Source organism: Rhododendron vialii, chromosome 10a, assembly GCF_030253575.1.
Source record: "Rhododendron vialii isolate Sample 1 chromosome 10a, ASM3025357v1".
In the NCBI taxonomy this organism is placed as follows: Eukaryota; Viridiplantae; Streptophyta; class Magnoliopsida; order Ericales; family Ericaceae; genus Rhododendron; species Rhododendron vialii.
The window spans coordinates 30,569,253-30,585,055 of NC_080566.1; the positions used below are offsets into that span (position 1 = coordinate 30,569,253).

At 37.4% G+C, this 15,803-nt stretch overlaps 1 protein-coding gene across 1 annotated transcript; it reads left to right on the forward strand.

The window, feature by feature from the left end:
* Positions 1–5,470: 5,470 nt before the first annotated feature.
* On the forward strand, positions 5,471–7,608 carry LOC131303278 (alkane hydroxylase MAH1-like). Its single transcript, XM_058330076.1, has one exon. It carries the CDS (start codon positions 5,958–5,960, stop codon positions 7,470–7,472), a length of 1,515 nt encoding a protein of 504 aa, XP_058186059.1. The 5' UTR covers positions 5,471–5,957; the 3' UTR covers positions 7,473–7,608.
* Positions 7,609–15,803: the final 8,195 nt, after the last annotated feature.

A 15,803-nucleotide genomic window follows, 5' to 3' on the forward strand; every position in this document is an offset into this window, starting at 1 on the left:
CTGGCCATGGTCCAACTGTACTAGGACATAGCTAAGCGTATTTGGTCCATATCATTACGGGGTTATTTAGGACGTCACGTGGTGTCCTTGCACCACCAAATAATTTCATAAATCTTGGATCCATAGGAAAAATGAGTGTGTTTGTGAAATCAACGAAATATTCCTTTGCTTTAGAAGGGAAATGACCAAAGGTGGTGTTCTTCTTCAGCGGTAGCGCCAGAAATTGGGGAGATCTTGCAAAACCTCAATTCGAACAGCAAAACTCCAATCCGAACAGCAACCAAACTATGTGTTGAGTTGGGAAATAATATGCATATCTTTGCTTTCCGTAATTACACTGATGCTTTCCTATAGAAGTTATTTTTTTTGGACAAAATGGTAAGAAGTTTTATTGGTAGAAACAATAGGACAAAACATCAAGGGGAATCATTATGTTTTCTAAGAGAAGAGCAGCACAACCACTCGGAGGCCTAGCTTCCCACGTCTTAAGAACAGACCCTCTCCCTGCAAAGCTTGTCAGACTGTGAGCAGCTCCATTTGCTGGCCTTCTCGAACTCGCACACTTAAAACGGGTTGAGCGCTCTGGATATCCTCAATGATAACCTCTGTCTCAATAGGGACCATGTCCTCTCGTTCCAGTACCTTTAGTCTCGGCGAGTCACCCTCGATCACCACCATGACGAGGTAGAATTTTCTGTGTCGAAAACTCCCGTGCCTCTGTCTTGAGGGATTTTTCGGATATTGAATTTAAAACATAAAATAAAAATCACACATTTTAACGGGTGGAAAACCCTCAGCATTGAGACACATGAATTTTTGGGACAGAGGAGATTGGATCCCCACCAAGACAAGGCGCTAAGGTTCACAGTAGCTTGATCGAAGGAAAAAGTATGCGAATTTTAAGGTAGAAAAATTCACAAGGAAGACTATTATCTTGGGTTTATCTTTTACGGAGTATGTTTTACTAGAAATAAAAAAAATTGAATAAAGGTTTCATGATGTACCAACATTCTCTTTAGGAACCTAAATTGGAATAATGTAATGAAGTTGGCTAGGATTATATATATGTTTTTTTAAAACACTTTGATCCATTTAAAATGCAATCGATCAATTAGGGGTTGCAATCGTCGGTTTTTTTTTTTTTTTAACACGGAAAGGTAAAAGAGTAATTCCACTTACCACCTCCACTAGGCAATTGCTGACTAGGGAGGGGGTTACAATCGTCGTTGATGGAGGAATAAAACTGCAAAATCAAAATCCTATCCAATTTATTTTTGTACGAAATATGTGAACAGAAAACATTGTTATTATGAATGCCCATCCAAAGGCTTTTAACACAGAAAGTCCTTTGTGCACAAATTGCGGTGTGAGGCAAATGATCAATGCCGTTATAATGAAAAGTTAGATGATTGAATCAAGTAACTGTAGGTATCCGATTGAGTTGATTTTTCATGGAGACTCTCGAAAAAATGTTTGCATTTAATATTCGGCTCGAATCGTTTGTGTATAGTGGACCCCACACCATGAGCTGTACACCCAATCCGCTTTAGTTAGCAGCTCTCCTTTTAGCAGCAGGGGATGAAAACAGTGAAGGACGTGGTGTACGTTTCCTGAACAGGAGGGCCATAATATATACTCCCTCGGCCCTTTTTAAGTGTTCTGTTTCGTAATTTCAACTTATTAAAAAGACATCATCATTATACCCGTCACATCAATTTTTTCCTCCACTTTCCCTATTTACCCATCATCATTACACTTTTACTCACTTACTTTTTAAAAAAAAATCTACTTTTAAGGATAAAATAGACAATACACAAACTTTTACCCACTAACTTTACAAAATGAACACTTATTAAGGGACAGCCCAAAATGAAATACTGGACTCTAAAAAAGGGACGGAGGGAGTAAAATGTATCATGGTTAAAGGAAAAAACCATAATGTTATGAATAATGCACGCGGACAAAGTCAAGAAATAAGTTATGAGTAACAGTGATTATGGTTGTAATAGTCTAAATAGTTATTGCTTTGTTCACTGATAGTTTGGCTATATAAATGGCAATTGGTTTACGAGTAATGTACAGATTTTTTAGAATAGATGAAAGATGAACAGAAAGGAAAGGAAATAAAAGAAACAGACAGTTTTGGCCGGCGTGCTAGTGGATTTGTCCACGTTTGCTGTATACTATTTTACCCTTATACATTTAAATGACAAAATTACCATTGTATACTAAAACTACCATAATACCCCTGTATACTAAAATGACCAAATTACCTCGGTATATTAAAATTACTGAACCGAATGGAGATTCTGCTGAAATTTTAGAGATTTTTGGACTTAGCAATTCAGAGTTTTTGGACTTCTTTTTTACTTGATTTTCTATTCTTAATTGTTACTGATTATTATGTCCAGATTAGCTTTTTTAAACCTTCTGTCATATTGGGCCAAACTTGTGGGCTATCTTCACCCCAATCTCTTTTATAACAGTAATGTACCATTAATAATTAATATTCAATAGTAGCTTGCAAAATTGATTTCAAAGAAAGAAAGCATAAGAAAAAAAAAAGTGAAAGTCGTTTCCCCTCTCTTTTCTTTCCATGTTCTTTCTTTCTTTCTTTTTTCCCGTAGGGTGAGTTTGGATTGAAAAGTTAAATAACTTATTTTTTTGTCTTTATTTGAATTTTTTTTACATTTGTTTGTTTTGCGACAAATTTTTTGTAACTTATTGATTCGTCCCGACGAGAAGAATCGGAAAAGTAAAATTTTTTAATCGAAACTCATAATTTTTTGAATAAAAATAAAAATAAATAAAAAAGACAACTTTTTTTTATTCTTATTTGTCTTTTTTTTTTTTTAAAATTACGAGTTTCGATCAAAATTTTATAATTTTTCGATTCCTCTCTCCGAGATGAATCAATAAGTCATAAAAGTTTGACGCAAAATTAACAAATGCAATTTTTTTAAAATAAAGACAAAAAATAAGTTAATATGCATGTTTATAAGATTTGGGACCTTATTCGGTCTGGTCGGAAATTGTTCTAAAGGTTAGGAATGAACAGTGTAGATTAGCATGGGAGGGGGCGTTGGTGGTCAGCGGTTGGGAGAGAGAGATAGAGAGAGAGAGAGAGAGAGAGAGAATGAGAATTTCCTTGTCTTGGGTTAATGAGAGAGAGAGAGAGAGAGAGAGAGAGAGAGAGAGAGAGAATTTCCTTGTCTTGGGTTAATGAGTGGGACCCACCTGAGTGAGTTGGCTTGCCCCTTCAATTCCTGGTTTCGTATTTCAATTCTTGACCGTTGCATTTCTCTTCTATTTTTGTTTGGGTTGTGTTTATGACCGAGGGTTATTTAGGTTGACCCAATTGATGTTCAATTGAGATTCAATTATTAAATGAGTTAGGTGAAATGGATCCATTATAACCCAAATAATTAATGGGCTGGGTTAGGTCTATTTTCTAGATGGTGAGTTTGGATTGATTAATGAGTTTATGTTTAATTTGCCACTCCTAATCATTTGTCCTTATGCAGTTCCAAAATTAGTTATTTATTATATTAATAAAAGTATTATTACTTTTTTGTTCTAATTAACTATTATGTGGTATGCACATATCCAAGTAAAGTATTAATTATTGGCCCATTGAGTTTTTTTGATTGGCAAAAAACATTTTATTTATGGGGGATATTAAGGAAATAGAATCCCATATTACTTGGGAGTGGAATGGATGATTACTTAATAACATTTGGAACCTCTCCACTCATTGCCAATTGATTTTGAGATGGATATAAAGTTTCCACATGGTATCAGAGTGGGGCCCATTCCACCCCACATTTTAAAAAATTTACAATCCACACCCCACGATGATAGACCAGCAAAAAGGCTGCACGATGATAGGACCCAAAAGTGGCCACACGTGATAGACCTCAAACGCGGCTGCACGTGAGGGGGGATGTTAAGGAAATAGAGTCCCACATTGCTTGGGAGTGGAATCGGTGATCACTTAATAACATTTGGGATCTTCCCACTCATTGTCAATTGATTTTGAGATGGATATAAAGTTTCCACAGAAAGAGATGAGTGGTTCCAACCAAAAGTTGGAAAATACAACCAAATGGGACAAAGCCCAAACACCCTACAGGGATAAAGCCCAAACACCCTACAGGGATAAAGCCCAATACACCTGAATGCCTAAATGTCCAGATAAAGAAAAATAAGTGCATAAAACATGGGCCTAAAATGCCCAGATACAATAATGAAAACCAGCCCAAAAGAAAACCCAAAACCTAATTCTAAACATTTGAGAAGCTTCAATCACAGCTGTAGATCGTTTTCATTGTTGGTTGGAAGTTAGAAGAATTCATAACACTGTGAAGCATATATCTCTCCCAGGCACCCCTCCTCCTCAACGTTACGTAAGCATGTGAGGTGACTCATTCATTAATTTGTTTTGTCTACGAGTACTGCCGTCCAAGAAAACAACCCTCAACTCAACTAGGATGTTTTCCTTTCCTTGGTATCGAAAATGACTTAGGCTCCGTTCCGGAACGATAAATAAATACTTATTTTTTAAAAAAGCAATTTTAAGCTAAAAAATTATGTGTTTACGTAAATAATTTTTCTATCACTATGGATCTTGTTTGATATATCTCATTGAGATATTTAATACGGTGCAAAAAAAAATTGAAAAATTATTTTTCATTTACGTTATTTTTGAGTTTGAAAATGTGAAATAAGTACTTATTTTTTAAAAAGGTGTTCTGAAACGGGACCTTATTACCATTAATTAATTTGTTTTCAAGTAGAGGAATCCAACTGATGATCTCTGATAAGCACATGATACATGCATGTGTACATATATAATTATATATGTTTACGTATTGACCAACGGCATACCAAAACTCTTTAGCTTATCCAAAAGAAAAAAACCAAAACAAAGAGGCAATTAAAGGAGGTAGTACTCTCATTTTATAGGCGTAAGGAGAGAGTACAAACACTATACTTTACATCATGACTTACGTACTAATATTAACTTGCCTGGCTAATTACATCCTTGTAATAGTACTCCATATAATTAGGATTTACTGCTACAAGATTTTGACATTCTATTGTACAGACTTGACATAGATTTTACTATGCACAACATTTACTATCCATAAAAGAAGGACTATATCACACATGCTATGCAAACTTTTCCACTACTATTTTACACCAACAGTAAACACCAATTATACTCCTTACAACAGTACACAACAGTAACCTATAAATGTTGTGCATAGTAAAGTCTATGTCAAGTCTGTACAATAGATATGTCAAAGTCTTGTAGCAGTAAATCCTAATTATATAAAGTACTATTACAAGGATGTAATTAGTCGGGCAAGTTAATGTTAGTATGTAAGCCATGATGTAAACTATATTGTTTGTATTCTCTCCTTACGCCTATAAAAGGAGAGTTCTACCCTATGTAATATTCAGGCCAGTGCCAGTGTTCTATAATATCTCTTCTCTTGTTTTCTCTATTGCTCTCTCTCACGATCCTAACCTCCATTCTCAATTCAACAATCCTCTTCAGGTCCTATTGGCAATCGTGTTTTAGACCCTTTACAGCCAATGGAGAAACTTTTGTCATCACTCTAATCAGTAAGCCTATTACTATCCAACTTTTCGCAAGATACACCATAAAACACCAAGTCTATGGTTCTGATCTCCCAGGAAAAGATTTATTGTTAGGCTTTGATATTCTCCAAAATCTCAACAAAGTTTCCTGGCTCAAAAAAGGTTTGAAATACAAAAATTATCTGTTACCCTGGACCACTTAACTAAATCTCTTTTCCCTAGAAACTTTCTCCTCCATTAAAAAAGTCATAATTCGAACTTTTTGTGCTGAATCTCATTCTCAGTTCCTCACCAAATGCTCCAATCCACTTTGAAAAAATCCAGATTTCTTCAAGCTAAAATAGTTGTTCATGGCCTCACTAGCTTACTATGAGATCCTCTTCGCACTTGTATGCTTTGTTTTCCTATATTCCATGTGCACCTTCGATCGGCGCCTGCTCCAGGAGTGGCCGCTGGTTGGAATGCTTCCGAACCTTCTATTCAACGTCCACCGGGTTCACGATTTCGCTACCGATCAACTAGAACGAGCCCGAGGTACTTTACTATTTAAAGGCCCTTCTTTCACTAACATGAATATGTTGGTTACAGCTGATCCAGCCAACGTACGCTACGTAACGAGTACCAACTTCCCAAATTTTCCTAAAGGGCCGCAGTTCAGGAAGATTTTTGACGTCCTGGGAGACGGGATTTTCAATACCGATGGAGATTCATGGCAGACTCAGAGAAAACTGGCTCAACTACATATGGGTCATCGAGGTTTTCAACAGTTTTTGGTAAAGAGCACCGTGGGTAAGGTGGAAAAAGGATTGATCCCATATCTGGAGCAAATCTGCCAACCAGGTCTAGTGGTGGATTTGCAAGATTTGTTTCAAAGGCTTACATTTGATACCACATGCATATTGGTTAATGGGTACGACCCCAATTGTCTCTCCATCGAACTCCCTGAAGTTCCTTTTGCAAAAGCCATGCATGATCTTGAGGAAACGATTATAACTCGCCATGCATTGCCTGAGTGTTTTTGGAAGTTACAGAGGTGGCTTGTGATTGGACAAGAGAAGAAATATAGGGAAGCTTGGGCGACTGTAGATCATATCCTAGCTAGTTATATAAACGAGAAGAGAGAGGAATTGAGATTTGGAATCAATTCCAAAGAAGAGGGAGAAGGGGTGGATCTATTGACATCCTACTTGAAGAATGATGGAATCATGGGAGTAAAATGTGATGATAAGTTCTTGAGGGACACAATGTTGACTTTAATGGCGGCAGGGCAGGACACTGTTAGCTCAGTTTTAACATGGTTTCTTTGGGTTGTTTCAACACACCCAATTGTTGAAGCAAGGGTTAGAGAAGAGCTCGAAGCAAGTATACCAAAAGAAGGTAACAACAGGAGAATTTTCAGTATGGAACAAGTGAGCAAGCTAGTTTATCTGCATAGCGCAATCTGTGAATCACTGAGGCTCTTTCCACCAGTTGCATTCGAGGAAAAGGAACCTCATCAATCAGACATCCTACCTAGCGGCTATCAGGTTCATCCAAAACTGAGGCTACTGTTTTCTATCTACGCAATGGGAAGGATGAAGTTCATATGGGGCGAGGATTGCTTGGAGTTTAAGCCAGAGAGATGGATTACTAAGGAAGGAATGATCAGACACGAGCCCTCGTTCAAGTTCTTTGCATTCAACGCAGGGCCGAGGACTTGTCTGGGGAAGGACATGGCTTTCACTCAAATAAAATTGGTTGCGGCTGCTATAATACACAACTACCAAGTTCGCGAGGTGGAAGGACACCGTGTCTTCCCGAGTGTTTCGATGGTTCTCAATATGGAGCATGGGTTGATGGTGAATATTACCAAAAGATGGACATGAAGTTTAAAGTAGTACTTGTCGAATATTGTTTAAGCTTCGGTCTTATTTCTTTGACGCAATAATGTGTTTCCCTATTTGTATTTTCATTGTATTCTTCCTGAGTCTTATTAGAACTCTATCTTTTCCTATGCAATAACCAAGTGTTGGAATAATCCAAACTAACTTATGTTAGGGAAAATTAGTCATAAGTACGGTAAAATAGTTTTCATTTAGGGGAAGGACGCCAACAAAATAATTTTTAGTGGAGATCTTTCAACTTTTTGAGTTGTTGAGCCATAAGGCCAAAACATGTTTTCGCGAATCAAACTACCCTAGGGCCGTAGGGTACCTTAACGTATGGTAGGGTACTCTAGGATTTAGTCATTTTCATAGGGTTTTAAAGTGCACTTTATTATTGTAGGTTTTTAGAGTTTTATGCATTTTCATAGAATACTTTATGGTTTTAGCCATTTTTATAGGGTACCATAGGGTTTAGGATTTTATGTACTTTCATAGGGTATCTTAAGGTTTTAGGCACTTTCACTAACTTTCAGTAGTTTTGCAAAAATGTGCATGTCTTTATAGTTGGTTGTAAAAGGTATTTGTCCTTATGTTTGATTGCAAAATTGTATGCCATTGAGTTCAAAAAATGTAAATATGAAATTTTTTTAGCTAAATCTCCCTTTAGGTTATTGGGGGACGAAAGATAGAGGGCTACCATATATATTCAGTCACAAAATTTGCATTCGTATTAACCAGTAGATCGATAAGCTATGTGAGATCCACACTATATGTTTTATTTATGCCTTAGGTCCCGTTCCGTTAAGATTTTTATTTTTTTAATACTTATTTTTCGTTGTACGAGATTGATCATTCTCTCACAATAAAAAAGAAATTAAATAGACATTCTATTTACAAAACTTATTTAGGTGGACATCATAGTGGTTTTGAATAATTATGTTGTCATCCCTAAAATGCTTTGGTACAAATTATACCCCTAGTAATATATAAGGGTCATTATCGGGCCGGCCAGGCCCAGCCCAACCTGTCAAGTCACTACCCAAGTATGCCCACGGGTTGGGCCAAGCGGGCGCTTTTTTTTTTTTTTTGGTAGGCCAGGCTATGAACCTTAAAATAAGGCCCATGCCCAACTCACGATCTACCCAATTGACGGGCTGACGGGCCGAAAGCCGGACGGGCTAGAAAGCCCAACGGACCAACGGTTATAATACATTTTTGGAAATTCCTGGCCGGTCCTATTTTTTGCTTAGAGTTCCGTGCAAACCCCTTTTAGTAGAGTTATCCCATCCAACCCCTTTTTAAATATGCTTTTACTATTTTACCCTTGTCACTTTTCAACAACCTACAGAATTCACATCCTAAGAATTCACACCTCATAGAATTCACACCCCACAGAATTCACACCACAAGAATTCACACCTCAAAGAATTCACACCCCAAGAATTCACATCTCACAGAATTCACACCCCACAGAATTCACACCCCTTTGCAGAATTCACATCTCATTTTTACTATTCATCCCCTTTGCAGAATTCACACCCATTTGCAAAAATTCACACATTTGAATTGACACTCATTCACACCCCTATGCACTATTCATGCCCTCAAAATTTTGGATAAATTATTGGTGTGAATTCTTGAGTGTGTGGATTTGGCCCCAATACATCATTTACAAAATTCACACACCTTTACAGAACTTACGTCCCTAAAATTCACATATCAATTTATAGTCCTTTCCACTCTTTTGCATAATTCACACCCCGATAATTTCATATCATACCCTTTTGCAGAATTCACATCTTCGAAAAAGATAGAATTCACACCACCAAATTAAGAATTCACACCTTCAAAAAAGAAAGAATTCACATATTATAAAAAAAAATTCACACCCTTCAAAAAGATAGAATTCACATCACCAAATTAAGAATTCACACATTCAAAAAAAGAATTCACTCCACCAAAAAAATTCACACCCCCAGAATTCACATCTCATCTGTTTTTTTTTCATACTTTTAGAATTCACACCCCTGAATGCAGCCCATCGGTACAATTCACACCCCATAAATTACATAATTCACATCTCTAAATACAGAATTCACACCCGTCTACACATTTCACACCCGTCAAATTATAAAATCCATACCTCTAAATACAAAATTCACACCTCTAAATGCAAAATTTAGACCCCTAAATACAGAATTCACACCTCATCTGCACAATCCACACACTTTTAATTATGAATTTAGACTATTAATTATTATTGCGGATCAAAGAGCAATTATAGTGCATCCATTATGATTGTGGATAAAAAAAGAGAAAAAGAAAGAAAATAAAAAGAGAATAAAAAATACAAAGGGCAATTACGGTGCATCCATTATGATTGTGGTTGGACCAGAAAGAAAAAAAAAAGATGGTAGCAAAATTCACTTCGGATTCTACGACTCCAACAATAACTAAAGAAAAAAGAAAACGAAGTATAATTGCGGATCTAAAAGAAAACAAATGGAAGCAAAGCATTCTCTGGTTGTTGTTGAACACAATTGAATGAAGACAAACCAACGGCAGTGGATGACCCTTCCCCATCTGAGGCATTATGTTATCATTAGAAAGTCTAGCGTTACTTCTTTCCGATTCCAGTGTTGATTAGAGCTCACACTACTTGACTGATTCAGCCGTCCTCCTCCGCCGCCGCTGCCCTCCAAGGCTTCTGCCACTAGCTTTGCGACGACGTCGACGACGAGTGCTCGCTCGATCCGTCAAGCCACTCCGCCTCGTCGCCATTATCCGAAACCATAGACAAAGACATGCCCCGATCACGGTTTGGACCCACACTCTGGTTGAACGCCGACTGCTTCTTTCGATGGCCGGAGAGCATGTTGGAGAACCAGGACCCCGTCGACGTCGTGCTCGAATTCACAGAATTCAGATCCGAGTCCGTCTTCTCCGCCTTTTGGTGTTCTCAGATCTATATTGCTTTGTTGGTAGGGTTTGGAACAATTTGTGGGGTATTTTGGGTAGATCACTTAAAACAGGGCTTAGACGGATAGTGTAAGACACACAAGGGGCCTAAACAGGTAGAGAGGTACAAAAATGGGCCGGCCAGTCAGTTCCCCCTTGGAAAATAATCAAGTGCAAGTGTGCCAAGTTCCAAGAGGCAACAGTGTTAAGTAATACAACACCAACAAAACTACAATTACGAGATAGGAGATTATATGGGCTACCGGGCGGGTATTGTGAGCAGGCCTTACTGGTGGACACGCGGGCAGGCCAACGGGTGGGCTCAAGATATAATACTTAGGCCCAAACCCAGCCCATGAACAATTCAGGTTGGGCTAGCCCGCCCGCTTGACGTGCTAGGGCCGGGCAAAAGCCCAACGGGCCAGCAGGGCTTCAGGCAGGTCGTTGGCCTACGGGTTAAATGTTGACCCTTAGTTATATAGTAGCGTTTATAAAGATTTTGAATTTAAAAATATAAAATAAATACTTATTTTTTGAGAAAGTGTTCTGGAACGGGCTTCAAGTCATGAAACATCAAGTTGCATACAATATTGTTTTTGAGATTTTGTGTGTCTCGCTTCCTTTTCTCTTTATTTTATGTTACTTGGGCTAAACTTTTCATTCCCTTTTTTGGCGGGAAAAACAGCAGAAACGAGGTTTCGCTTTCAACAGACCCTTTCTCACAGTTCCAACCTCCACCAGCCGTCCCCTTTTGGGAGGCGAAAAATTTGAGGGTTTCTTTCAATTAAGTCTTTGGTCTCATTTCATTAATGAATGACTCTTAATTGTCCGTTGTTGAAACAAAATTCGAACCGTCAGATGTATAATTCGACAGCTCGGCTTGTGCACAACACGCATGCATGCTCCCCGGATTCCATTCTTTCAAATTTTTCTCTAGTTTCACTAGGCAAAAAAAAACTATGGTAACTAAAGACCACGGGAATTTATTTTCTTAGTTTGGTTTTTCTTTTGGTTCACTTAAAAAACTGGTGTTACGTAGACTGAAAATTAATGACGTGAGCTTCAGAATATTCGGGTTTGTTCGTTAAGTTTTTTAGTGAACTCGAGTTGAGCTGAAGCGCAATAAAAATTTGATGAGCCAAGCTTGCCTAGATCTGGTTCAAACTCGAATTTATTTACGAGCTTTAACGAGTCAAAGATAAATAAGATATTTATGCTCTCATAATGGTCTCAAACGGGCAACAAAATTTTTGTTTTGTACATAAATAAGTTCATGCATATATAAATTTATATGAAACATATGAAAATTTAAGTTTATAGTATTGTTAAAAATTTTATACATGTATAAGTTAAAAAATTAATTTTCATTGTATACATGTACAAGTTTATACATATTCAAGATTATTTGTCAAGTTCTTCAAAGATCATACATGTATACTCCAAGTTTGGGCTTTGTCCCTTGCTGTTTTTATTCAACCGTTGGTTGGATTTCCCTCCTTTTTCCCCCAATTTGATGTATCCTTTTAAGTTTTCTTCAATAAATTTTTATTGCTGATAAAAAAAGAAGTCAATGCTGGTAAATCAGTTTCTATGTGGGTCTCATCAAAGCAAGAATTAATTGCAATCTGGACCAAAGAAAAGATCAACATTCATGACTACACTGTTGCAGATCTTGTGAGATACTTTGGAGGGATTAAGAAAATCAAACTGAGGTGGTGTTTTTTTTTTTTTTTTTTGGAAATGGCCAAAAATTTATTTAAGAGAAACTCGATAGGGTACATCGAGGAAAGGGGGAGGGGGACATCGATCCAACCAACGGTTGAATGAAGAAGAGAAAAGTTACTAGAATTGTCTGATGGATGACAAGATCGTAGAAGTATTATATTGGGAATTGATTTCTACACTTCCTTGTTGATAACAACGACCCTCATTTTTTGAATTTTAGTGTTGAAAGTATATGTATTTTTTTGCTAAAAAATAAAAAAAAAGTAAGTGTGAATATCAAATAAAGAAGTGTGAAATCAATTCCCATTATATTTTGAAAACTTTTATTTAGAAATAATATTATCAAGAAATCTTATTTGTATTGCATGTTTTCAATTTTTTAGTTTTGGTAGGATTTCTTATTTCTGACGAGATCTTAGTTCATTTTTGTTGAAAAATGTATGCATAATAATTTGAGGAAAATTATATGTATTACATTTATATATTTATTTTGATGAATGTTGGAAGAAATGATATTACTATCTATTTTGATGATATTTTGGCAAATGCTAATCTATCGAAAAGTTTTTTTTTTGGACTAAATTTTCTAAGCCTTGAAACATTGCATAAAGTCTTTTGGATTCAATGTTTAATATTTCGGAGCGGTTCCGGGGACCCTTAAAAAAACCCTTAAAACCCCCCCTAAGTTTTCGATCGAATTTTGATGATCTGAGCCACTCAATGTCATCAGAACGTGATTTTAATGGTGCCTATGAGAAATCAATAAAAAAAATGACCGGGAAGGGCTTCATTCGAATAGTTTTTTTATTGAACTTTATTGAACGGTTCAATAAAAAATAGCTCAAATCAAGCCCTTCCCGGTTAGTTTTTTTGCCAGTTTCTCGCGGGCACCCTTAAAATCACGTTCTGAACACATTGAGCGGCTCATATCATCAAAATTTGATCGAAAACTATGAGATTAAGATTTGGAGGGTTTTTTTTTAAGAGTTCCCGGAACCGCCCCGTTAATATTTACAAAGACTTAATGAGCTCAATATACGTTTTAACGAATTTATTGAGATGAAGTTTTGAGCCATAGGTTGACGAACCGGTTGACAGGCCGATTGTCTTTACAGAGAGCAGTGTCGACCGAAGGCCACCGGTTGAGAGGTCGGATGATCAGCTAGACGTCTGGGCGGACGATCGCCAGTTCATTTTCTGCAGATCAACAGCTAGTTCCACCCCTCAACTCTCCAACGGCTCCATCACTTTACAAACGGCTAGTAGAAGATTGGATGGCTATATAAGGGTTCAAGAACTCATTGATGAGTGGGAATTGAAGCTACAACATTCCATATCACTCCAAGAGCAAATTCTTCAAAGATCAAGCCAATACTTTCATATCTATCTAGGGAGAGATTTTGTATAAGTTTAGAGCTTCCACTTTCATATCTACCTTATGAGGTTATTATTATTTGAGAACTTCAAATTTTTTCACATACTTGTAATTCCTAAGTGAGTGTTTGAGTCAAACACTTGCAAGTTTAGAAGACCAAATTCGGGTTTGAATTTGGGTATTATTATTTTTGAGAGGTTTTCGGAGAAAACTCTTACGGTTGCACTAGCCCATCGGGAAAGCTAGGCGATAAGGTCGTTGTAAGCACCCACAAGTCTTATTGCTTGTAATATTTTTGAAGATTAAAGGAACCTTTAAGTAGTTGCATGAAGAGAAGTGGACTAGGCCGGACCATAGACAAATCTGGGCCGAACCTGTGGCGACCCGTATTTTACAAAAATAGATTAAAGATTTAAAAAATACTATAGTATTGGATAAATGAGGAAAATTGTGAATTTATTTGATTTGGGGCCCAAATGATAGGATTGTTATTTGAGGAAGTGTGAGTGTAATTGGCTTGGATGCTAGTATATAAAGGGTGTGTATGTGTTGTAGGAGAACAAAATCCCACACTCATCTCTCTCTCTAACTCTCGGCTCCCTCTTTCTCTCTCCCCTTCGGCTCTCTCTCTCTACTCCTCCAATCTCAAATTCTCTCCTCGAAACCCACCAAGATCCTCCACCAAATCGTCTTCCTCAAGTGCTCTAGACCTCGGGTTGTGTTTGTTCAAGCTCAGAAGAGGTATATTTTGCTTGGTTTTGAAGTCCTCAAAGTTAGGGCTTGCTCGAATCGCGTGAACTTCGATCCTTGATCATTGAGGTAAGGATTTCTTACTCTCTTTATGTGTTTATGAGTTGATTTTGTATTTCAATCGAATTTTAATCGTAAACTTTGGTGTCATTGAAAAGTTGTAAAAAATCCGCAGAAATCACCCAAAATCACATAGGGATCGATCCCTAAGCAAGAGAGATCGATCCCTCATTCAAAATTTGGATTTTTCCTTTGGGGGATCGATCTCCAAGGGAGGAGGGATCGATCCCTCTCATCTCTGGAAATTCTGCTCGCATTTTGGGTTTCAGCCTAACTTCAAACGGCCATAACTTTCTCGTTCGGTGTCCGATTCATGCAAACATTATATCGATTTGAAGGTCTTGAAGTAAGATTTCATTTGCCACCAGAATCACCTTAAGACTCTTAGTACACAAAAAGTTATGATCATTTGAGTAGAGGTGTGTCAGTCTACCAATGTCTGTGGCTATTCCTAAGGTTGCTCTTGACCCGAGTTATGATTCCCTATATGATTAGGATATTTTTAAGTCACTCTTGAGCATGATTGCTTATATCCTAATGACTCGTTGTTTGATCTTGTCTCTTAGCACTCATTAGAGCATAATATCAATGACGTTGGTTAGGGAAATGTACCGTAAGGTCGATAGGAGTACCGTGGGCTATAAGAGATAAAATGGTGAGTATTATGAGTAGACATGAGCTTGTTTAGTGATCCGATGGGTAGTATTGTGACTCGTATCCTCGTGTCTCTTCTTGTCGAGCTCCCTAGGTTCCTTTGACACTCGTACTATAAGATTCTCATTTAGAACCAAGTGGGTGGTATGTTATGGAGTCATTGTGGGTCCGGTACGTGACCCATGGTATTGTGATAGACTTAGAGGAGGAATAACGTAGGCTGAAAATATTTATTAATGTACAACGGGTCATGCTTGTGAATTTGTAATACACTACTGATGATGTATGTATGAATGTGAACTTGGAACTTGACGTCTACTTATATTCGAATTGATAATGCATGTGTGTTTGCGTGAGTTGTGAATTTTGAACTGAGGGTCCTGCAATGCAAGGTGTGGTAATGCGGAAACTGTAGAGGGCCCGCAACAAAAGATGTGGTAATGCAAAAATCCAGGTGAAGAGAATTCAATGTGACGCAAGGGGTGGTAACACAGTTGAATGTCTCGCATAATGAAGAGAATTCAATGTGACGCAAGGGGTGGTAACATAGTTGAATGTCTCGTGTGATGAGAATTTTGATTGACTTTAGAAGTCTATGTTGATGTTTGAATTGCTTGTTGCTTGAGATTGTGTTTGTCGAAAAAGAGATTGAAAGGTTGGTTCTATTAAGGTTTTATTAAAGAAAGAAATGTGATTTTTTTTGAAAAGAGGATTTTATTAAAAAATCCTCTAGTATTTTTGTGCGAATCAACGAATCCGGCATTTGAGCACAAATCAACGGATTCCGACATTCAAGCTCGAATCAACGG

What these genes read in the sequence shown, in the direction of transcription:
- LOC131303278 (XM_058330076.1), top strand. Translation starts at nt 5,958, where the DNA reads ATGGCCTCACTAGCTTACTATGAGATCCTCTTCGCACTTGTATGCTTT.